This window comes from Fusarium redolens (genome assembly GCF_020744475.1).
Source record: "Fusarium redolens strain MPI-CAGE-AT-0023 chromosome Unknown BKA55scaffold_6, whole genome shotgun sequence".
NCBI lineage: Eukaryota > Fungi > Ascomycota > Sordariomycetes > Hypocreales > Nectriaceae > Fusarium > Fusarium redolens.
Window position 1 is genome coordinate 1337586 of NW_025763669.1, and position 22748 is coordinate 1360333.

General features: G+C 48.8%; 6 protein-coding genes across 6 annotated transcripts; 2 read left to right on the forward strand and 4 right to left on the reverse strand.

Moving 5' to 3' along the window:
- Positions 1 to 133: 133 nt before the first annotated feature.
- Positions 134 to 3242, reverse strand: BKA55DRAFT_564304 (PRP1 splicing factor, N-terminal-domain-containing protein). Its single transcript, XM_046192483.1, has one exon. It carries the CDS (start codon positions 3087 to 3089, stop codon positions 297 to 299), a length of 2793 nt encoding a protein of 930 aa, XP_046051100.1. The 5' UTR covers positions 3090 to 3242; the 3' UTR covers positions 134 to 296.
- A 52-nt stretch (positions 3243 to 3294) lies between these two features.
- BKA55DRAFT_736886 (uncharacterized protein) lies at positions 3295 to 4185 on the forward strand. The gene is made up of 3 exons (XM_046201350.1): positions 3295 to 3670; positions 3720 to 3945; positions 4008 to 4185. Exons 1-2 carry the CDS (start codon positions 3542 to 3544, stop codon positions 3939 to 3941), a joined length of 351 nt encoding a protein of 116 aa, XP_046051101.1. The 5' UTR covers positions 3295 to 3541; the 3' UTR covers positions 3942 to 3945; positions 4008 to 4185.
- Positions 4186 to 4686: 501 nt separating this feature from the next.
- On the reverse strand, positions 4687 to 7363 carry BKA55DRAFT_725808 (vacuolar segregation subunit 7-domain-containing protein). Its single transcript, XM_046201120.1, has 2 exons — positions 6254 to 7363; positions 4687 to 6199 (listed from the first exon to the last, which is right to left on the reverse strand). The coding sequence occupies exons 1-2, from the start codon at positions 6939 to 6941 to the stop codon at positions 4794 to 4796; spliced, it is 2094 nt and encodes a 697-aa protein (XP_046051102.1). The 5' UTR covers positions 6942 to 7363; the 3' UTR covers positions 4687 to 4793.
- Positions 7364 to 13037: 5674 nt separating this feature from the next.
- Positions 13038 to 14960, reverse strand: BKA55DRAFT_507688 (uncharacterized protein; the record flags this gene model as incomplete). The annotated part of the gene is made up of 2 exons (XM_046187358.1): positions 13038 to 14305; positions 14360 to 14960. The coding sequence occupies 2 exons, from the start codon at positions 14958 to 14960 to the stop codon at positions 13038 to 13040; spliced, it is 1869 nt and encodes a 622-aa protein (XP_046051103.1).
- A 1815-nt stretch (positions 14961 to 16775) lies between these two features.
- BKA55DRAFT_592815 (50S ribosomal protein L30e-like protein) lies at positions 16776 to 17358 on the reverse strand (the record flags this gene model as incomplete). The annotated part of the gene is made up of 3 exons (XM_046195450.1): positions 16776 to 16874; positions 17066 to 17220; positions 17280 to 17358. The coding sequence occupies 3 exons, from the start codon at positions 17356 to 17358 to the stop codon at positions 16776 to 16778; spliced, it is 333 nt and encodes a 110-aa protein (XP_046051104.1).
- A 3927-nt stretch (positions 17359 to 21285) lies between these two features.
- On the forward strand, positions 21286 to 22164 carry BKA55DRAFT_688550 (ribosomal protein L10e/L16; the record flags this gene model as incomplete). Its single annotated transcript, XM_046199226.1, has 3 exons — positions 21286 to 21330; positions 21493 to 21877; positions 21929 to 22164. The coding sequence occupies 3 exons, from the start codon at positions 21286 to 21288 to the stop codon at positions 22162 to 22164; spliced, it is 666 nt and encodes a 221-aa protein (XP_046051105.1).
- Between the last annotated feature and the right edge of the window lie 584 nt (positions 22165 to 22748).

Consider the following 22748-nt stretch of genomic DNA (forward strand, 5'->3'; position numbering starts at 1 on the left):
GGTATCACTTTTGGGATTGAGCGGGCGAATGGTCATGGCCCAGCAGCATGAGACTGGCCGTGTGATAGCTCTGGGTCTCTGCATGCAATGTAATTCAATAGTATAAGAGCAATGAATCACGGTCAACAAGGAGAAGACGCACGTGTTCTGGTGACATCCGGTGTTTAAAGACTATCCACCGTTTAGAATATTGTCTAAGCTCATTAGTTTCATATAACCAAGTCCAGAACTCCAATCCATTTATCAGTATAATCCCTGGTGATCACCAGTTGCCGGCCTCTCTAATATCGACAACCCTATTGCTCCAATTCCTCAGCCACCAACTTGAGTATTTCCTCACAGCTCTTTCTCGCATTTGTGGGCTTCTTCGCGATCGCCTGCCACACTTCGCCGTGTCGAGGTTCATTCAGCACGCACTTCGTCACCACATCTGCCCGCTTCTCCTCCGTACCATGTTGGCACAAGAACCGGTAGTACCAAGCCCAAGAATCGCCGTAGTCGCTGTCCAGCACAAGAGCTTTTTCGAACCAGTTTTGCGCCTTCTCCAGCTTACGGTCGCCCCAAAAGATGCGCGCCACAGCCACAAACAGGATAGGATCGCTGTCCACCTTCTTGATAGCTTCGAGACTGCGGGCCTTGCGCTGTGTCCTGGGCTCCAGATGCCAGATCTGTTCTGCCCAGAGGAGACCACTCTTGGGAACTTCTTGTTGCGCCTTTGCCATCATTGACTTGGCCTGGGCTGTGTTGCCTGCTCGACGTTCTAGTCGTACTGACTCGCACCACAACTGCGCATTCTTTGGCACAGCGAGTCGAGCACGGTCAAGCACCGATCGAGCCTTCACGGTAAGGCCGGCCTGCTCCTCAAGCCTGGCATACAGAAGCCACAAGGGAACAGACTTGGGCACTGCCTTGACTCCGGTAGCAAAGGCCTCTCTCGCTTGGCCAGTCTTGCCGAGGTCCTCGTAGATTTGTCCCTTGAGCATCCAAAGCTTGGCTGCTGCAGGGAACAACTGAAGAGCCTGGAGGACAAGATCTAGAGCAGCCTCGATGTTGCCTAACACTCGTTCGAACACAACACTCTTCATCCATACACGATCTGTGGGAGCCTTCTCACGGGCGATCTCCAGAAGCTTCCGGGCTTGTTCTCCATTGCCATTTTCTGACTCCAGCTTAACAGCGGAAAGCCAAATATCCTCGTTGTTGGGGTTTTGGTTGAAAGCACGCTTGAGAACGAGACGAGCATTATCCACCTCGCCAGCCTGCCACTTCTCCTTGGCCAGCATCATCCATAGATCCTCGCTCTTGGGGCACGCCTCCACAGCCTTCTCCAGCACTTGCCATAGCGACTCTCGGGTTCCGTGGTTCCTTTCCAAGTCTGCTGCTGCCATCCACATCGTTTTACTGTTGACAAATATCCGCAATGCATAGGCGTAGATAGCCCTGGCTGTCTCATATTTACCTCGATTGATACTAGCCCTCGCATCTTCCATCCATGTGTCTTTGCGATCGTCGTCCTCGTCTAAGCTCCAACCGAGAGTCTCCCGAATGATGTTCTGGCAGGTGATGATGGCACCCTCCTCTTCGCATCTTTCTGCCTCGGCAATCCACTCCTCGCGCTTGGGCATCGCAGACTCCTTCGCCAGGACCTGAACACCACGCTTGATAACGTTGACCTTGGTGCCCTGTCCAAGCTGTTCCTGTAACCGTGCAGCCGCAATCCAAATTTCGTGTGATGTAGGACAGGCCTTTCGAGCCCTGTTGAGGACCTTCTGGGCGTTCTCTGGCGTCTCCAGTCGTGCCAAGGCCAGCCAGAGATCAACAGAGAGAGGGATCAGTTCGGTGGCCTTGGCTAGGAGCAGCTTGGCATCATCGGAGTTTTCCTCCAGATTCACTGCCTCCTTCCATAAAGCCTCCGATTCAGGGATGTGATCAAGCGCTTGTCGAATAACTCGCTTCTTGTTGCTTGGAATTGTCTCTAGCCTCATAGCCTCGACCCATAGTCTGACTGATGTGTTGTTGGCCTCAATAGCTCTTCGCGCAATAATCTTTGCATTTGGAGAGTCGTTGTTGAGTCGGATATTCTCCAACCAGGCGTCTTCGCTTTTAGGACACTGTGTACAACCCTTGTCGATCGTCTTTCGTGCCGTTACACTCTTGCCTGCCAACTCCTCGAGTCGCGCCGCCGCGATCCAACCCAAAGCATTTGTGGGATTCGTCTTCACAACAGACTGCAAAAGCTCGCGAACACGATTGATATCTCCAACTTGAGCTTGCGCTTCACTCATCTGCATCTTGTTGAGGCTAGTGAGATAGCCTTGAGGGTCGATACTAGTTGATGTACCTGGCGCAGCAGAATCGCTGCCAGCTTGCTCCAATCTGGACTTGAGCACCTTGTCGCGAGCCGCGCCGATCTTGGCAAAGTTGGTCATTGTGCCATCTGCAGCATCGCCGCCGCCAGCGCTCGATGAAGTGCCCTCATCCATAACAGTTGTTCCCATCTCGCTCGAGTCGCGCGCTGCCGCAATGACGCTGTCGGGAACAGCATAGAATCGTTGTCGCAACGCTTGCTTGCTACGCCGGTTCTTGCCTGTCAAGTCGCCAACCTCGGGTAGGTTTGCCCATTCATCATCAGTAACAGTCGCCAGAGCTCGCTTCAGGTCGGAAAACTGCTGTTGGATTTTTGGGTTGTTTCGTTCGTATTCGTCCTTCTCGGCCTGTTCTCGTGCTTCACGCTGCTTTTTCCTTCTGTCCATTCTCTCATCCACCCATTCCCAGATCTTATCGGCCTCCTCATCATCTTTGTCGTATACACCGCCGGCGAAGAGTCCAACTTCGTTGTCAGGATCTTGATATCGTTCTTCGTCGCCTCCCTCATCTTCATCCTTTTCTTTATCCTTGCCCTTCTTATCCGGCGCAAGACCTAGCTGAGCGGCACGCTTAGCAAGAGCCTCCTTGATTTGGTCCTCGCTGGGTCCATCTCGAGCAGGGCCAAGATCGGATCGTGTCGTAAAACCTGTTGCGCCTCGTCCGAGACCAGCGACATAGTTCTCAGGGGCAGCCTGATTGAGGAAATCGCGTCGCCCCGACATGCTTGCGGCGAGTCCTTTGCCTTGCTATTAGAATGAATGAGTGTGTCGATTGACTCCAATCCGAGGTTTGAAGAGGGAAGATCAAGGTCGCGCGAAGCTCAGATGAGGATGGAAGCAGTCCAAAACATAAATGCGGGTCAAAATTAGAGAGCTCCAGGCTCCACAGTCCGCCACTTTCCGCCGAAATCTCTCTACGAACGACCCTGTAGAACGTTCATTGGCAAGCTTATCGATAACATATAAATATCAAGAGGCTTCACGCCTACTACATTTCGTCACGACCACGATATTGTCTCGAGTCTACGGGAGCGCCATAATTTCAGAGCAAATTCCCACGTCCACTAGATATATGCCTCTACGAGATACACCAAGGAAGCGGACCCAAGATGGCAAAGACATAGCACGCCAAGCGTAGCGGCGCATCAAGCTCACCACACGAGCACCGAGCTGAAATGGCGGCGACATCCAGCGCCAAGAGCAACGTCTTCAAGTTCAACGCAAACTTCGGCCAGTATATTCTCAAGTACATTGGCGTTTCTGATGCTATTGTCGAGAAAGCTTTCCTGAAGCCCACTGATACTGTTCTTGAGATCGTGCAACTTGACCGTTTGCATCTTGGAACGCGCCAAGAAGGTTATAGCTGTGGAATATGACGCTCGTATGGCCGCTGAGGTGACCAAGCGAGTTCAAGGAACTTCCGAGCAGAAGAAGCTTGAGGTGATTCTTGGTGATGCTGGGGACGACAATGGCATGCACGTCGACGCTGGTGACACTCCCCACTTCTTCAAGGAGGTGAGAGACTCGGCCGCAGACCAAAACAAAGAGCAAGCAGAAGAAGACAAAGGTGGCTGAACTGGTGCGCGAGAAGATCCGCATAGTTCTTCAGGACGTTACAGAACTTGCTGATCAGCGATCTAGAAAGTGCGATGAGACCGATTTCCTGCGTCCCCTATTCGCTTTCCACAAGGAGGGTATTCACTTGTCATGATCTCACGCTGAAGAGTTGGGATCAGAATGCTCTACTCATGAGATCCAGGGATGGCATATAAAAGCGATGGCGTTTGGCGTTTTCACGATAAGAAGCGCATCTTTCAGGTAGATTTTACAATGATATCTTTTTTATGACAATAACAGGCTTTCTGTTGAATTCTTTGTTCAACGAGAATATCGCTCTCTTCTACCCGACCTAACTACGAAGCATTTGATATGTGCTCCAATCCACATCTTCCTCTTCAAGTCGATCTGACTTTCTTTTTTCTTCTCGTGTGTTGTCATAAGCCGTTACAATTACAACGTATAGTTGCCGCTTTTCCTTCTATGGGTTTTGTGAAACGAAATCAAAGCAATAACTCCATCCCTAACCATCCTCGAAGACTACTCCCAGCAAGCAAATGTGTACCGTACCACACGGCACAACTTGTACATGCTCACCAGGTAAGTCTTGGAGTGAAAACAGCCCAAGAAACACCGGACACGAAGCATAGGTGTTAAACCTTTCTATAAACCAATGAACCAAACAATGAAACAAAATCTTGAAGCTCCATGTCCCTATGATGTTCAGCCATAATGTGGATGGTGGTTTACATCCAACGCCGCTGCTCCCTAATGTGACATGCGATGCACGCTCAAAATCCACAAGACAAACGGTGGCTTGACAAAAGAAAGGCTAGAGGGGCTTCTGCCTGACTTGGGGCAGCCTCCCATCTAGTTTGAAGGTTCAACGTTGGTACTATTCGAAGGATCGTTCGAAGAATTTGGACTGACTGCCTTCCTCCCTGTTACAGTGGCGCTGCGGATACGGGCACTCATCGGAAGAGTATATTTAACCACGCCCTTAACGATCAGGTCAAACTCGTTCTGGTAAATTCGTTCCCAACGTCGTGAGCCCCCTACTGTATTGTTCAGAGGGTATTCAAGTTGCATCTCTCCGGTTGAAGAAGAGGTGCCTTGATGAAAAAGAGAGCCCTCGAAAGTGAGAGGACTATCGAATTCCGTGATCCGTCCCAGAAGAACGTTTGGTCTAAGGTCGTCATCTGGGTCGGGGTCATCCAGTGGAGGGTCGTTTTCTGGGTCATCCGACACACGTATATCATCTGGGCCGTGAGGGAAAGGTCGCGCCCACCAGTCTGAATCTGTTCCCGTATACTCAGATTTTGCAAAAACTTCGAGGTTTGCGTGATCTATTGTGACGACAACGATATTAGGATTATGTGCTTTGACGGTCAAATCGAACATCAATACTTGGCCACTGGTCACCACGTTGTGAATAGCAGTGATTTCGATTCCAGTCATGGGCTGCGAAGTAGCAAACATGAAACCGATAGCGCCAGTAATGACAAGCATGAACATCATGGTAAGTACTAGACATGCCGCAAACCGATTCAAGTATGACGACCGTCTTGCAAAAGTTTGTGACTCGGCCTGTCGTAGGTTGTGCGGCCCACGACGGTTTCGACCTGAACGACCTGAACGGACCGAGCCGAGAAGAGGTGTACGCTCATCATCTGCGCCTGTCGTGTCATCCATATCGTAACTGGACGACATCTGCATCGCAGAACGTTTATGTCCAAAGTGGCGCGGAGCGTTGGATTGAGCGTTGCGCGGGCTCGGTGGCCCTGAAGAATTGCGAGAATTAGGTCCAGCGAGCTTCGATCTCGCAGCATTCGGAAATGGTGACTCATTATCAAATAACGAGGCATGGCCGTTACCAGGTTGTCTACCCCAGCGACCAATGTGGTGATGGTGTCTCGTCGTACCTCGTGTTGACCCACTACCACCACTGCGGTTAGAGCCTTTGCCATCCTCGGTTTCGACTGCTAAGCTCTCATTTCCGTTGCTGGTAAAGGTGTTGACGAACTTCATCGTCTTTTTGGGTCCATGAGCAGGTCCGCCACTCTCCATCATACCATAAATCGATCGTAGATTCTGGCGATCAGCTTGGCTGGCCATAGATGTAGCACTGGGAGTCCTTGAATGAAATCGGCGTCCAGCCCGATCATTGCCATCCGGAGGGTTAGAGTCGTAAACAAAGGTCTCTTCAGAATCCGAGGTGTTTGCTTCGTCAACAGCGCTAGCAATTGTTGCCTCGAAAACATCAGCTTTGGAGGATGCTGCATACGAATTAGCAAGATCACTCAAAGTCAGTGTCACTCTTTCAGGCTCACCATTTCCTGCGTTTACTGGAGGCTGTTTGCGTGTAACCTTCTTCTTGTCCTTTTTCGGTTTTATTGTCTCGGTGCTCTGTTTCGTTTTTAGAGTTCCATTTGTTCCTTCACTCTTCTGAGCGGTTGTGAGCGCAACCTGTGGCACGCTTGGAACGGTCTCGGTCTCAACTGTCATGGTCTGTATGGATCCATCCTGCTTCGACTTCATTTGCTTATTCGACATGGCACTAGACTGCCGAGTAATCATGGGTGGAGGAACGGATGTTGGTCTTCTTGTCTCCGCCTTGTTGTTGCTGGTGTCACTTCCACTTTCTTGACCAACCAAGCTGTTCTTTGTTCGTAGGGCCCGTCCATCGGGAAGGGCGGTATCAGAATAGTTGTCGGTGCTTGATAACTTTTCTTTCACCTTTTCCACTAAAGCCGACCCGCTTGGAGGGTTGGGAGAGTTTGGTAAACTGACTTCTTGAACCGTTTCCAACGCTCCGCGAGCTGGAGTTCGCATACCAGATGGATATTGCGACTCCTCCATCTCGCTCTCTGATATTGTTTGTTGCTCCATGGGCTGCGGCGACGGCGTAGGTCGTTCAACACTAATGGAAGGAAGATCCTGCTCGCTGAGGCGTGCAGGAATTGCTGGTCTGTTACTAAACTGGGGGGAGGCGATCGCAGGCGGGGCGATACGGGCCATCGCGGGCTGTCTTTGAGGTCTACGTTAAAGCCTGGCTTTTGTGGAGTCGGTGCTTGGATCTGTTGTTGTTGTTGTTCTTGGGAAGGTGTAAGTGTTGGAGTGTTGGTTGAGGACAATGAGCGCGATGGAGCAGCGGAAGACAAACTTGGTCGTGTCGTGCGCGAAGGACTATTATCGGTTTGGCTATTTTTACGAGATCGATTGCCTGGCAAGCGGTTCGCTGAAGCAGTCCTTCGAGGACGTCGCGTGGGGGAAGAATCTCTCGAGGCCAAGGGCGAAGGGCCTACAGAATTGTTGGCAGAAGATTGTTTTGAGTTCTGGCTTCTTGTTGCGCTTGAGGATGTTGCAGATGGGTCGGTCACGTTACGAGACGCACGACCGACGCCAGATGTGCCGTCCAAGACGGCAGATGACTTGTCCATGATGACGGTGGCCTGTGGGAGTGGTGGAGTGAATGCCTAGCGAGCATACCACCGGGACGGGCCTTAGCAGGGACAATGAATTGCAAAGCAGATTTCAGAATAGATCATTGTGGTTGGCTCGTCATTGAAACAGAATGGGCGTATGGCCAAGATCGAGGGCCGCGAGAATGTACAGGAGGGAAAGCCTGCAAAGAGAAGCTAACCCAACCTATTCCGGACGGCTGCTGGCACCTGTCTGTCGAGTATATGGCAGACGACCCAAGCGGACGGGCGGGATATGGCTGGGCAGACAAAGGACGAGGGTCGATGCAGGTTGACTAGATAGGTAGGAAGAGTATCGAACTAATCGAGAGCGAAACAGTCGGATGGTACTGGATAGAGAAAACGGTGCGATGACGAGATGTAGCGAAATCGTTTATCGTCGTAAAAGTGGTGGTGTTGAGGTCAAGTGTAATTAGTAGTGAGCGAACGAGCGAGCAAGTGAGTACAGTATGATGGATGGTAGTGGTTGGCGGGAGTGACGGTGGGTGTAGGCGAGAAGATGGTGGTGGACGTAGTCTTGGCCGTAATGTGATGGATGTGGATGTGAGAGAAAAGGTGACGCTGGTGTTGTACCCGGCCGTACCTATATCCGCACTCCCGTCAGGTCCTGGCTAAAAATGATTACTGACGCAGCCAGGTACGTAGATCAAAGTACCTTTTTTCCTGCCCTTTTTTTTCCCGCTCACTCAGAGAGTCTTCCGGAAGAGCAGCGCCCCCAAAATAAGAGACATGGACTGGCTCCCGGGATGGGGCCTGGAAAAGAACCAGAAAGGAATCACGTAGGGGCAAGTTCTGGCTGGGGTAGATCAATTGGATTGGTCAGTTACAGTTAGCGTTGAAGCATGACACAATCTGTCGGGTCGCCTTGGTACGAAAGCCCTGGAGACACAAAGAGTGAATGTCTTGTTGGGTTGAACGAGTCTAGATTGAAGGGAGGATAGCGTGGGTGTTAAAGCTGACACTGATTTACATCCAACATCAAGCCATGATTTAGGGCAGAGAATAGAGCAACAGGAAAAGAAAAGACGAAAAAGAAAGCAGACCTCACAAGGTATTCAGAGTTTTCTATCATAATAATGTCGCAATTCTTTACAGTGTATTGGATCCCCGACAAGGATGTTCTCTTCCGCTTCTCCTCACTGAGTCAAGCGGGTGTGGTTTTGGTTGTAAGTGACGGATTGTGCCGCCTTTGACATTGATATGATGAAAATGTTTGTTTTCTACCACTGTTATATGCACATTGCAGAAATATTGTGTCTGTCTGTATTATAGTAACTGACAACAGGGCTGAATAAGTAACACTATTAAAGTGTACTCATAAAGCCTTCCAACGTTGTAGCCCACTCACTGACTGATGGCTGTTTCTCAGCAACTGTCAAAACTGGTTCCTGAAAGTCAATTGTAATTCAAAAAGATCAACGCCGTGATAAATGCACATGTGACTCGAGTAAGGCGAGCGAGATTGACGACTTTCCTTGACAGACATGGTAAGCATAACAAGCTCAGGCTAGCCAAGACCATTCAGCAAGTGATGCTGAACAATGGCGATAATGACGATGGGAGTCAGAATAAAGTAGCCACTTTGTGACTCTAATTGTTGCCCCTAGTGATTAGTTTCCTTTGTCTATGTATCAAATTCACACTGAGTTGCTATATATCTCAACCCAACAACATCTCAAGCCTCAAAATGCTTCTTCAACCGCAAAGTCCCGTCCCTTTCAAATTCGTACTCGCAATAACCCCTGCAACCGGTTCCTGGCACCGGGCGCGACATCAAGGATCCAATCGTAAGCAGAGCGAAGAGCCCTTGTTTGGCGGAAGCCATCCCTGTAGCCGGTACCTGATTGCTCCCACACCAAAATGCCTTTTCTGCTTGCTCGCTCTCAGATCGTCGCAAGAGGACTTCCATTTCGCTTCTTTGTCTGAGCAGTGGACTTAGGCGAGTGGCTAACTTATTCCAGTTACAAAGCTCCATTCTCTTCATAGGTTATCAGGTTTGTTACACCGCGACTGAGAGAATAGAAAAGTCTTGTCAATTTCCAATCATCGGTGTTTCTGGTCTGAATCTAAGCTTCGCAACAACGCCAAGTCTCAAGTCTCGGATATTCTCAGACAATGTCACTATCATCAGGGCAACACAGAAGCATCGGCAGGGTCCGCTGATTATAAAGACGAGCAGCAGTGGCTCTCCAGAAGGGACCTGGACCTTACAAAGACGGTCAGAAGTGAAAATTCAATCTTTCTAGCCCTACTCCTCCACTGCACGATAGTCTGCTCCGTACTGCTGGGTACTATGCGATGCAGTGTTTGTGACACCCCAGTGAGGGCTTGTCTTGTTGACTGCAACTAGCATAGCTAGAGCTTCCAGAGCCACGTTGACAACGGTTCTGAGTGGGCCAGTCGTGGGATGGGATGCAATGCGTAGTGTTGCTGTACGGCTCATCAGCATGATCATGTGGACACTTCAAGCCTGCATCATCTTCTCTTTTTGACATTCACTCATTCACATTGGATTGTTACGAATCTGAATCTGCCTTGAACATATCCGAATCCTCAGCCTGCACGTCATGGACTTGATCCGTCGTAGGACAAGCCCCCAATGGCAATAGCCGGTCATCCCCTGACACACTGTCCCAGCAGACCGTTCTGTTCTGACCGGGGCAAATCCGCTAGCAGAAAGAAAGCCCCATTCGACCAGCCAAACCAGGCGGATACAACCATCAAAGTACCCCGGAGACCGCAGAACGCTTCTGAGGCCCTCGTTCTGCTCAAATCTCAGGCACGACGGCGGTCCTAGCCCTAGTACACTGACACTACAATACCTCACCGACTCTTGAACGCCAGTTTCAGGTATACTCTGGGTATCGCGGTTTAAACCCCGTGACTGCTCTGACCGCACATTTTGATGATAATGCTTGCCTATCTCGGCTACCCGGGGACCGGAAAGAATTGTCCGGGACTGTCAGATGTGAAGGTTTGTTGTGGGTGAAATCCTGGTTGATGCTTGCTTTGTTGATCGAGGCGGAGGGACGGAGTTAACACAGTTATTCCGTATATATGTAAGTATATGCCGCTGATGCCGTCAGCCATGTTTCCCCAGAAGTTGAATATGCAAGATAGATGGTCATCGCCAACGATACTACATATTGTCACAAGGCATGTAGGTATGTGGTTGCACGATGCCAAGATATTGTTCTTTGCTGGGGTCTTGTTGCTGGCCTCATCATGACAACAATGCCTCGGCTCCTGTCTTGAAAACGGTCTGAGGCTTATCGATATGGAACAGACAATCATATGTGTTGTTGGGATCTGCTAAATCTGCACTGCAAAGTCTTGTCTCTCTCTGCATTGTTAATCATGCCCCATCAAACTCCTCTTGCTCGAACTACCCTGGATCCTGTTGATGAGCCTCGGTCTCAGACATGGACCAGCATCATTTGAAAGCATGCACATAATGCACGCGTCGGCATCCTCTCGTCATGCATGGAGGGGTAACAGTAACTTGGGAGGGATACCATCCGTTCACCCTTCCGAGACGCGGATCAAGACCGTTACTGTCAACATCTCGGATCAGAGATTCGGCTTCCGTTCACTGTAGATTAGAAGTCTACCTATACTCTGACATACGTCAACTACCTCCTGCCTAAACCAAAATCCAACAAGAAACAGTATTCAGCTCCTTTCAAGTCACAGCCACTATTCTCAACTCTTCAGCCTCTCAGAGTCTGACACGAGTATCATCCTTCCCCACCAAGGTTGCAAGTGTGCCACATGCTTGAACAGCAGATGCTCAAGTTCAGGGTAAGACTCAAGCCACAATTCCAAATGTCTTGGTCAGAACAAGCTCAATTACGGAGGACAAGATCGATATAGCCAAGACACAGAGGGAGTGAGTGGCCTGTGTATGGCCGTCTACATCCTGCCTAGCGTCCTATCGAGGATCAAATAAGAGCGGAACATAATACATCTCTTTCTAAGATTATCTTACAATCTTACGATGAGTTTTAATCAACAATCTAGGCACAAGGCTTTAACACTGGGTATGCAATGATATGTTTATAATTTAACTGGTCTTGATTCTGTATCTATAAGTACGAAACTGAGCCTTTCCCTCTTTCTTACACTCACTAGCCTGCTTCGTATCGACACCCCAAAACCTGCCAGAGAGTCTCTAACCCTGGCTTGTGTAACATGAGAGTAGCCAAGTTCATGCAGACAAACAAGACAAGTTTCGAGATGCTACAATAAGAAACCCGGAATCTCGATTCAGCCTTGATAGGCATCGACTGGTGCTATTCAGTCTCCAAATAGAATGCTTAGCCACCTCAACCGTCTTGGCTTTGATTCCTTCAACGGATTTTGTGAGAATAGAATCAAGATCAGAGTCAGCTGCCAATCTGAACCCTTGTTGGTGGTGGACAAATAACAACCACAAATCACCATCAACATAACGCATCATCATAGTCACTGTCACAATCCCGATCGCGCCCTCTGAATCACAAAATAATACGTACCCTCCACATGCGTTATTTCTTGGATTCTTTGTCCTGCTTGTTTTGTATCACCTCCCCCCATTTCCAAGGCTGACATGTCATGAACATGGCCTATCGCCTCCTCGGGTTCCTGCGTAGATGATCATCCCGCGTCGCGCCGTCTGAGCTGTCAACGGGATGTTCCTCGTGCCACGGACCACTTGTCCCGTCTTATCACAATCACCCTGAATCCCCAGGGGCTACAGTATGTATGTTGTGTTGTCCAGTCGTGATATATGCGCGCGCTTACGAATAGCTGCCTTACACATCATGGCTCTTGACTGAAATCACGCAACTTGTACATGCTTGTACACTTATTTGCTCGGTTAAGTAGCATCGTAGAGTTGCCCTGGGAAGAACTATCGATTCTGTACAGGATGCATGTAGGGTCTGATAGGAAACATCATCTCACTCAACTTGACAGTTCAGCAGCTGGTCAACTTGCAGTTGGTCAGATTTGATATGTAGTATTCCATTGCATATGAGGCCAGCGATGGTTAGGAAGATGGGGTTAAGCTTGTGATTCAATGACGTTCAAGATTTGATACCACTTGTAATTTACGGAATCAAATATGGCCTTCACAGTAAGGCTGTGCCGCTGTGTATTCATTCTATACTACGCCTAAAATGCCAACCCAGGAAAAGACACAACACAACACTATTTCACATTATCCAAGATTAATAAAAAAGCCCCTGGATTCGCAAAACCAATATCGTCAACTATATTCATGATTGTAACCTCGCTATACGAGTGCTTTCCATAAGTCTATATCTAGAAACCTCATGCCTCCATTCTCAGTTCGTCGTCACCAGTCATGTGCTCCCATACTAGCCTGGAATTACCCATCACCTATCCCAAGCACAAACAGGACAATCCTTAAAACACCACCCATTGCTTGCGAGACGGCGTCGATACAGCCAACGATAATCCATGAACCAAACGCCGCTATATCTAATGACGTAAATCGTACATGACCAGTCATCAGTCCCTAAGGATGCCCCGTGAACATACATATCCAACCGTCACGTCTCATTAATTCTGTGTCACTGCATGGCATCTTCTCTCCAGTCTCAGGCCCTTCCTACAGCCCCATCCCGCTCTACTCGGGAATTGGGTTGCCGGACGGTACCTGCTGCTCCTCCTTCTTGGCTCCCCAGGTGAATGGCGAGTACCAGCTGGATCGCTTGTTCTCCTTGACAGCATCCTGGTTCTCCTGGACCAGTCGAAGCGGCCTCGGTTTGCCTCCCGCGAACGACGTTGTGTGCCTATCATTATGAGACCGGGGTGGTGACTGCGAGGGCGGTGTCGACATGGATAACTCTCCAGACTCTCCGCTCAAGCTGGACGTCTCACTCCGCATCCCAGGAAAGTTGCCGGAGGTGGCCACCGAGGCTCCGCTAGGCACCCGGGCGGCCGCGTTAGGGTTGCCCGAGTTGTTCGGCGGGGAGAAGAAGGTTTGGGAATGCCGTGGAGTCCCAAGTGGTGGAGAGACGGGGCCGTCTGGCCCCCGATACATCTGGCTGACCAGGCTGGCAGCCCCAGTATATTGGTCGCTCTGAGGCCGTGGACTCCGTCTTGTACTGGTTGAACGTGATAACCCGATCGGTATACTAGGTGCCTTGTCAGGGTCGGTGTGGTTTGAGCTGGTGGAGGGTTGCATGACGGAGATTGGCCTAGGCCTCGGTTTGGTAGGCCCGACCGCCATGGATTTGGCTCGCTGGAGAATTGTTGCCCCAGGCTGTTGCTTGTCGGCGGGGGCTGGCGGAAGCTCCTTGTCGGTATCTGGGAGGCTTTTCAAATCGCTCGACTGATCGAGGATGGACTCAAAGTCCTGATGTTGAAGAAGACGCTCAATAATCTTGTTAATATATAGTGTGAGCGCCTTGTTCTGCTCCTTCATGGACTTCAGCTCGGCTTCAAGACGGCGGTCAGCATCGGAGACAGACTCTCCCTCAGTAGCTTCAGACAACTCATCAGCAAGACTAGAACCAGCCGCCTTGCCCTCAAGAGCAGCCAGGGCGTCCTGATTGGAGTTGCTGCCCATATAGCTGAAGTCGTTCTGTCCAAAGTCACCCTTGAGTGTTCGCTCTTGTAAAAGCAGCTGGTAACTCTCGTTGTCCTCCATAAGTCGAGCGTTGGCCATACGAGCCTCCATGAGAAGTCGTTCGACCTCGTGTAGGCGACCACCACCCTGGTTCTCTGACTCGACCAGCTTAATCTGAGCCTCAGCGAGTTCCAGTCGTAGAGACTCGATGAGCTTATCTTTCTGAAGAATGAGTTTTGAGCTATTCCGCGAGTCGCTACGCTGTATAGAGGATGGAGGTGCGAAGCTGCCGTTTTCGAGGGATGGCGATGAGCCGGCAGAATCTGGATAACCAGTAAGCGGGGAAGATGGCAGAGAGAATGAATATGTGGACATACGTTGTCTCGAAGGGCGAGCTTCTTCCGCCGTGTTGTTTCGTTGGGCAAGGCTGTCCTTGAGCCGCTGGATCATGGCCTGCATCTCCTCTTCTCGGCTCGCCATTTCTTCCTTCTCTTTAAGAATCGAACTGCGTTCCGCTTCGTAAATGGATTCCATCTCACGCATCTGACGAGTCATCTCCCTCTTCTCGTTACTCAGAGTCTCGATCTGCTCTTCATATTCATGTGCTTTCTCCTCCAACTTTGCCGACTCCTTGACCGCCTCATCGAGTTTGGACTGGAGAACCTCAACCTGGCGCTTGTATTGAAGGGAAGACTTCTCTTCATTCTCTAGACGCTTCTGAAGATCTTCAACGGCGGCAGCAGCTTCGGCTCGAGCATCTGATTCAGCAGCACTCAGTGTATCCCTTCTGGCGATAGCAGCACGGGCCGACACAGGTGCAGTTGTTCGTAGCGATCGAGTGCGGGTATGTCCATTGCTGGTAGGAGTAGAAGATCGTGAGTTGGAACGCGAGGGAGAAGGACTTGTTGAAGAATTAGAGTCGGTATGAGAAACTCGGCCAACACCACCCGCCGGAGGCTTCTTTGTAGCAGCGGACATATTTAATTGTTTTGTTTGGTTGGGCTGTGTTGGGTCGTATGCTTTTAGCGATGTAGCGTTAGAAAGAGTTGGCGGTGTCTCAAGGGAGCGAGAGCAACACCAGGTTGTTCGAGGTCGAGTATAGATATTGTACGGCTTAAACCTGTGGTTGTGTCTTCTGCTTGCGGCCTATTGTGTTGCACGTTCACCCGGTGATCTGGAACGTACTCAAGATAATAAACCCAACAAGAAGGGTCGAAGCTGAAATAGGAGTGTGTCTTGTCTGTCCAATACAGTAACGGACAGTCCGTCTGCGCCTCAGAAGGGACGTTGCCAGGTACGGGGTAGGGGCCTGCACTTTAGCGTGTGGCGTCGGCGTCCAGAAGGTCGATATTTCTGGGGCAGTCAATCAGTCAACTAACTGTTGAAACAGGCTACGCCAGGCCAGGAAATACTGTGTTATACTGTATTGATAGTGATGAGTCGAAGAAACGACTCCAGTTTGGGGTTTGTCGCAGAGGAGCGAATGCCGTACAGATCTCGAAGGACAAAGCTGCAGATTCACTCATCAGTCAAGGACAAAGAATTCGATGGGTGTTGGCTGACCTGATGTGCAGAGACTCACACTCTATTACCAACAGCCTCCCTCCATTATTGTTTTAACTACGGAGTATCATTAGGTTTCGACGTAGGTACAGTTAATCTTAATTATTTACTCATACTGTAGCGGCCAATCTATATCCGTAACATTGCTGGCGCGGTAGCGTCGTAAGAGGTAACGTGTGGCTGTTCAATGTTATTCTGTCGTGTCAATGAGTGGAACGGCTCCTTATATGGGCCTTTTTATTAATGAACGTCACGGATGTTTCCCCAGAAGGTGTTGGGATATTTGCTTGTGCCTGGAGGTTTTCCCGCAAACAACAGGGCCATACTTGATCCATGCGTACTGTGCATGACCTCTGATAAAGTGTCTTATGTGATGCGCCTGGAAATTAACACGGAAGATTTGTAATGGGAGATTGGCAACTGAGATTCTGATAAATTGACCGTCAATGTATCACTTGAGTGGCTGAGGAATGAGCAACAGGAAGCAACTCATGAATGCCGCGTCAGAGCATATCTTCTAAAATTGATCATGTTATATGTATGCCACGTAGCGGTTGACTCACAGCCAGCTAACCTAAGTCCTCGAAATTCTGATCGCAACACAGGTTAGCGTGGTCACAGCACATTCAAGGCCTGAACCTTATGGTTTGCAATTAAGTGAGTGGTCCTTGAAGTTGTTAAGGTCATGCGTTCCCAGTAGCTGGTTGCTCCTTGACAACCTGTGCATTCCTACCCTCGAAGGTTTAATGCCCCCCGAACAGGGATAATACAAAAGATCATATGTTGACTTATGAACTAGGAAACCATGTTCAAGTATGGATAATCAGCAACGAAAGGCTATCTACAAGTGGGAGGAGATGCTTCCGTTTTGAGTCTTTGACAACGGAGTGATTAAGTTCTTCCATCAGAGCTCTGTTGTCGCAACACTCGGCACAGCATTAACAAGTGCAATTGCATGACAAACTAATGTTACAATCACGAGGAGAAGACAGATATTGGCGGGGAACAATGTTCATGAGCTTTATTTTTTATTGACTTGAACTGGTAATCGATACCAAGTCCAATGAAGCCCAAGACGCATAGGTCAAGGGGAGAACTGCCATGCTTTCTTACATCGCATGTTCTCACTAAGAGTTGTCGCTTTTCATCACTCAGATTGGTATATTCTCAAATGCCCTGGACCCATTTTACCCCAAACGCCATAAAATGCATTCTCTATCAGCTAGACATTTAAGCCTGCTGGTCGCTGAGGATGTCGGAGTCACCAGCGTCGAGGATGGCCATGGTGGAGCAACGGAAGAGCTTACCGCAGGCGGTACCGAGCTCAATCTGTAGGTGGAAGTGTAAGCCTATGAACCCTCCAAAGTCGGATGACTTCTTCTCTGGGTAGGCCGCAAGAACTCAAGTTCTTGAGACCAAAGAAATGTTGTCTAACAAGCCAACATTTCCGAGAAGGGTCATGCTACAGTTTCCCGCAACATGACGATTTTTGTAAAGAGACCTAGCGATTTGGGACTTACGTTGTTGCCAGAAAAGTGGTGGATGGGGGCCTTGGACAACATGCTGTAGTACTCGAGCTCAGACTTGCGGAGAGGAGGAGTGTTGCCAGCAATGATGATGAGCTTGGCCTTGCCGGATCGGAGGCTCTTGAGGGTAGACTTGTAGCCAAGAGTGACTGTAAAATTGGTCAGTCAAAAGTTCGTTTTTGATCGCATCTCAGGACTCTGCGCGTACCCTTTCCGGACTTCATAACAAGCGCCAACTTGGAGTTGATGCTGTTGGCATCCTTCTTGCTCTTCTTCTGGGGGGCCATTGTGACTGTTGGGCGACGGGTTGGCGGTGACTTGTTGATGCTGGAAAGGTTGAAAGAAAAGTTGAATTTATTTTCTCGAGGTTTTGAGTGGGTTAACCCTGTGGGCGCGGAGAGATGATCACGTGGCCATACCCTCGTTACATAAGCATCACCACGTCTCTTCTGGAAACTGAGTAGGTTTCCATATTTTATTAGTTTTACAGGGAGTTTATGTCATTTTAATACTGAAATTTGTCTACCTAGTGTAGTCTTGATTTGATTTTGATTTATGCTTGCTATGAGCGGTGTAATCAAGAAAGGGCCGTGATGACCAGAACTATTCGATGTAGGATCATATCACTCAACTCAATTCTTGCAGAAGCGGCTAAGTTGTAGCCAGGATAAAATCATTACAGAGCTTGATCGTCATGCCCGAATAGAATCGTAGGTTGAAAAATGTCACTGTACTTTGTTCCAGTATCAATGTTGCCGAACTGTAGAAAGATCTTCTCAAAATCCAGTGGAAGTAGGGGCTGACAAGGCTGTTAGCCTAACTAGTAAGTAGCCGATGGGGTTGACCAGTTGAAGCTCACTCTCAATGTCAAGAGGGACGCCAGGGCGGTGCTACCATTGCGGTGCGAGATAAATAAGCCAAGAAAGACAGCTGGTTTGGAAGGTCGGCCATCTAGTTGCGTCCCTACATGAAGATGCCAGTTGGCTAGCCTGACGTCTTTGCGTTCCTCCACATGGATAGCAGTTATGCGACTATAGATTTTTGGCTAAGCATGGAGCTCCAGTGTTTTGAGTCCTCCATCCTAGTACTCTCTCTTATCGCTTTCAGTCGTTCTTTGTCAGTTGAGTCTCGATTGACATATTTAATCGCGCGCGCTCAATTGGCCTTGTTTGCCGTCTGCTGTTGGTGAGTCTAGTGAAGCGAACAACGTCTGTTTTGCCAATTCTCACGAGCGTAATACCGCTCTTTTTGTTCTACCATGTTATGTGAACGAGCACCATATTGTCTCTCCTGTTGAAGCGTGGCGAGCTTTCCTTTGGTTTCTAGAGTCTTTCAGACGCAAGTATATAGGTTTGAAGTTATCAGGTCCGAAACGTGCATTAGGTATGCAACTTGGTGATATCCAATGTGACCAAGAGCTTAAATCATGCACGTAAATTGGGCGCTCTTGGATTCGAGAAGCTGAACTTGTCGATTGGGCCGGTATCTGGAAAATCAGTATTCCTTGTCCTCGCCTACTGGTGACGATAATGGAACTGAAGCCTGGGTAACTGCGCTCAAGGTGCTATGAATAGGGTCACTGAAGACGACAGTGTATAAAGAATCCTCTGGCTTCATGAAATCCTATCGTGTTGGTACTCGACAGCAAGGTTTGTAGTTCACTAACCTGGTTGCAATCGGCAATTCGGCCATGTTTCACAGTACCTTATATGAGTGTGATTGCAGGTTGTGGAGTGTATATCAAGGCTGATACTGGTTAGAGTTAACTAGACTGCACAAAGCTGTTAAGTCTGGTGGTAGAATAGGCTGTTACATAATAGGAGGTAGTGCAAGGAGATATTACCAGCGTTTTGAAGCCTGGACAGACATCACACAATTATACTGACGTGGCATAACACAGAAAATCACTGAGCAATGGGACAAATAGGAGACCAAAAAGATTCATTTGTATTAACCCTCCTCCCCAGACAAAAGCCGAGTGCTCATGTCAACATGATTATTTCGTCGCAGAAGTGATGCTTTTTATTTTATTTTTTTATTTATTTTTTTAAGAGGGCAAAGAAACCCGCGGCGCTGCAGATTCATCGACGTCCATCTCCCCCCTAGTGTGGGAGATGCCATCATCGCCGTTGCCATTGGGGTTGGTGCTGCCATCCGGGGCCATGAGGAAACGCTCTAACCACTGAGCCACTTCGCCTTTTTGTTGAAATACAGGTTAGCATTTAGAACCTATATACCTTTCGACCGTGGAACTACCTGGTATGGTACGTCTAGCGCCGCCCGTCATTCTTGCCAGTTGACAGTGCGCTACCACTGCTATGTTCCCCTGAGTCTGCATCTTCTTTTATTGGGACTCTGAAAAACTGCTTCTGCATTTCTTCATCAGTAACTCATTTAAATTATACTGGTATCGTTGCGGCTACCTCAAGATCTCCATGGTCAACTTGCTTTCCCAGTTAACCCCCCTTTCCCCCCTGCCCTCTGACAGAAATCATTCCTATATTAAGTTTTTATAGAAACACTTGGAGATTTATCTTAACTATATCTTGCTTTAAGAGCCATAGTCTGGTCTATATCTGGCTTGATTTAGATTAACGTAATATTAACAGAACTTTAGGAAACATTAATCCATGTGGCCAACGTCTACAGGAAACTACAACGACAAACAATACCCGATTTCTCTACAGTATTTAGGGCTTCACTATGCTCAATTGAGATTATGCACGGCTTCTAGTGATGATTTCCAGCTGTAGACGAAAACCTCCAAACCAATTCCATTCATTCCGGATTTGTTGCAACATCATATGCGCTTGAGTGTCGTGGCTACTTATGAAATGCCAAGCAAGCATCGGCGTATCACCAGGACTCTCGACGAGGATGGCTCCGTGTAGTAATCTATTACGGAGCACCTCGCAAAGTCTTGCTGTTTTGCTGGCTCTAAACATATTGCTAATTATCTGTATTCAGGAGCAAGGGTGTGTTGCTTCCCGCAGTTTCTAACTCTTTCCCACCAGCAACAAGAGAGCATCTCTCTGTTGCCATTGCTCCTTAATACATAAGTACCAGGCAGGTGCCTACTATTTTGAAGTAGGTAGACTCCGTGGAGTACACGGTGAGTAGGAAACGAGGGGGGTATCAATACACTCTCGCCAGTATTTCGGAGCATATTGCAGCAAGTCGACTTGTTTCTCACTCCTACCTTCACTTCGTTGATGCTTTGGAATATGGCAATATGCATTGATCAACCCTGATCTACATAATCTCATAGCATCCTTATACAGAGCCCCCTAATCTAAGTATTTATAATATGCCTCCTGTGCTCGGCCCCTTGATTTGAGTTAGGCCTTCTGATTCCATAGAAAGCTTGGGCGTATCAATAATCTCCAGCGTGACATTTCAAGTCTTCGAGAATACAAGGCTTTTCTCAAAGTGCTATCATCACCCCCCCATTCTTGGTGAATGGCTCAAGAACGGCCAAACCATGGAAGCATTCTGTTTCGTATATGTGAGGGTTGCAAACTTGTGTCACTGGATGAAGCTGTATAGTTATACTAAACAGAGACTTCTGAAGCTGTTAGTTAGTTGGTTATTCATTTGCCTTTTAAACTCCTTCTATTCTAGACAGTCTCTGACTCTAGTTCTGGATAAGAGAAAAGCATTGCGGCTTCTCGCCTACATCCCTGTTGCCGGGGCTGAATCAGATGCAGGTTTAACTTTCCCTAGGTACCTCAGCCTCGACATTCGACTGAACCTCTCATTTTCTGGACTGGGATATCCTTCATGGCAGTGGTAAATAAGAACAGCAGCAATGTTTCCAGGAATTGCAACATTAGTGGCGAAAATATGACCTCATCGGCATGTTTTGCTCCAGCACCTTTGAGCATCAGCGAGATCACTCACTACCTAGAATTCTCGAATTTCAGAATTGTTTGATGCTATTCGTCAACAAGCATACAGGTTTTCTACAGAAGTTCAGAGCTCCTCGATGTATTAGCGCTTCACCATCTCGAGCACCATCTAGTATGACAGCCGTAACATGCCAGTTGTAATGTCGAGCATTAGTACCTTACGTGAGCGGGCGACTTTCTGCTGACTAATGCAAAGAGGGTAGTGGCCACGTGACTCCCGCCACCAATTCACAAGTTGAGGTTCCCCCAAAATTCCTCTCTTTGACACCCAAACATCCACCCGTCAACCACCAAAAATCTGACAAAATGGCGCGCCGTCCTGCTCGTTGCTACCGATACTGCAAGAACAAGGTGAGTTTTTCTTTATTCGAAATATCTCCAGAAATACTGTGATTTTGATCTCGCTGGGATTATTCCCATGACGAAATATCCAGTGCTGCTCCTTCGCGGGGTGGTCTCTGATTATCAATCACAAATTCCTTCAAGATAATCTCATACTGACTCTCCCTCCAGCCGTATCCTAAGTCTCGGTTCAACCGTGGTGTTCCCGACCCCAAGATCCGAATCTTCGATCTTGGCCGAAAGCGCGCCAATGTTGATGACTTCCCCCTCTGCATTCACCTCGTTTCCAACGAGTATGAGCAGCTGAGCTCCGAGGCTCTCGAGGCCGCCCGTATTTGCGCCAACAAGTACCTCGTCAAGAACACCGGTAAAGAGGGTTTCCACCTCCGAGTCCGCGCCCACCCCTTCCACGTTGTCCGTATCAACAAGATGTTGTCTTGTGCCGGTGCCGATAGACTGCAGACCGGTATGCGTGGTGCCTGGGGTAAGCCCAACGGCACTGTCGCCCGTGTCAACATTGGCCAGATTCTCATGAGCGTCCGCACTCGTGATGCTAGTATGTGTAATCCGTTTGCCACTCTGAAACATGTTACTAATCAACTATCAGACCGTGCCATCGCCCTCGAGGCCCTCCGACGATCCCAGTACAAGTTCCCTGGCCGACAAAAGATCATTGTCTCCAAGAACTGGGGCTTCACCCCTCTTCGACGTGAGGAGTACCTCGACAAGAAGGCTGCTGGCCGCGTCAAGGTCGATGGTGCTTACGTCCAGTTCCTTTCCAACCACGGTTCTCTGGAGCGCAACATCCGCCGCTTCCCCGATGCCTTCAAGTCTGAGGCTTAAAGAAATGATGGACAGGATGGAATCTGGGTTTTCTGGCGTCAAATGGCTTGTCAAATAAGGACCTCTCGAGACTCTACTAGTTGAAAGGTGCCGATTAGGCAAATTGAAATCTTGCATTCAGAACTGTGTTTCCTCCACCGTGCACCTCATTGCAATGATGATATCATTCAAAGAATTTCTCACTTTGACTAGAGTGATAGGTCTTATCTAAGCACGGGATACGGTTTCTGAGATAGTTGTTGTACTGTGAAATGTGCCTCTCAATTTCTAAGCCATGTCATGCACTGCTTGGCTTATCGTAGTCAGACAGTTGCTCATCGATCAACTCAAGCCTGGCATTCCTCTCATGTTGGGGCTGGTGATTGGCGGGTCATGCTGTCCGCATATCCACTCGTACTCTCTGCCGAACATGGTGGTGTACTCCCGCTCACCTTGGGGGATGTTGATGCAGGAGTAATACTACCATTTCTTGGTGCTCATATCTAATTTCAAGATACTCGTACTTGTATGCATGTAGAAGATTGTTCTTCAAGAGTATTGGCAGAGACATTCAATGTCTTGTTGGGGCAATTTCGCAGTACAGC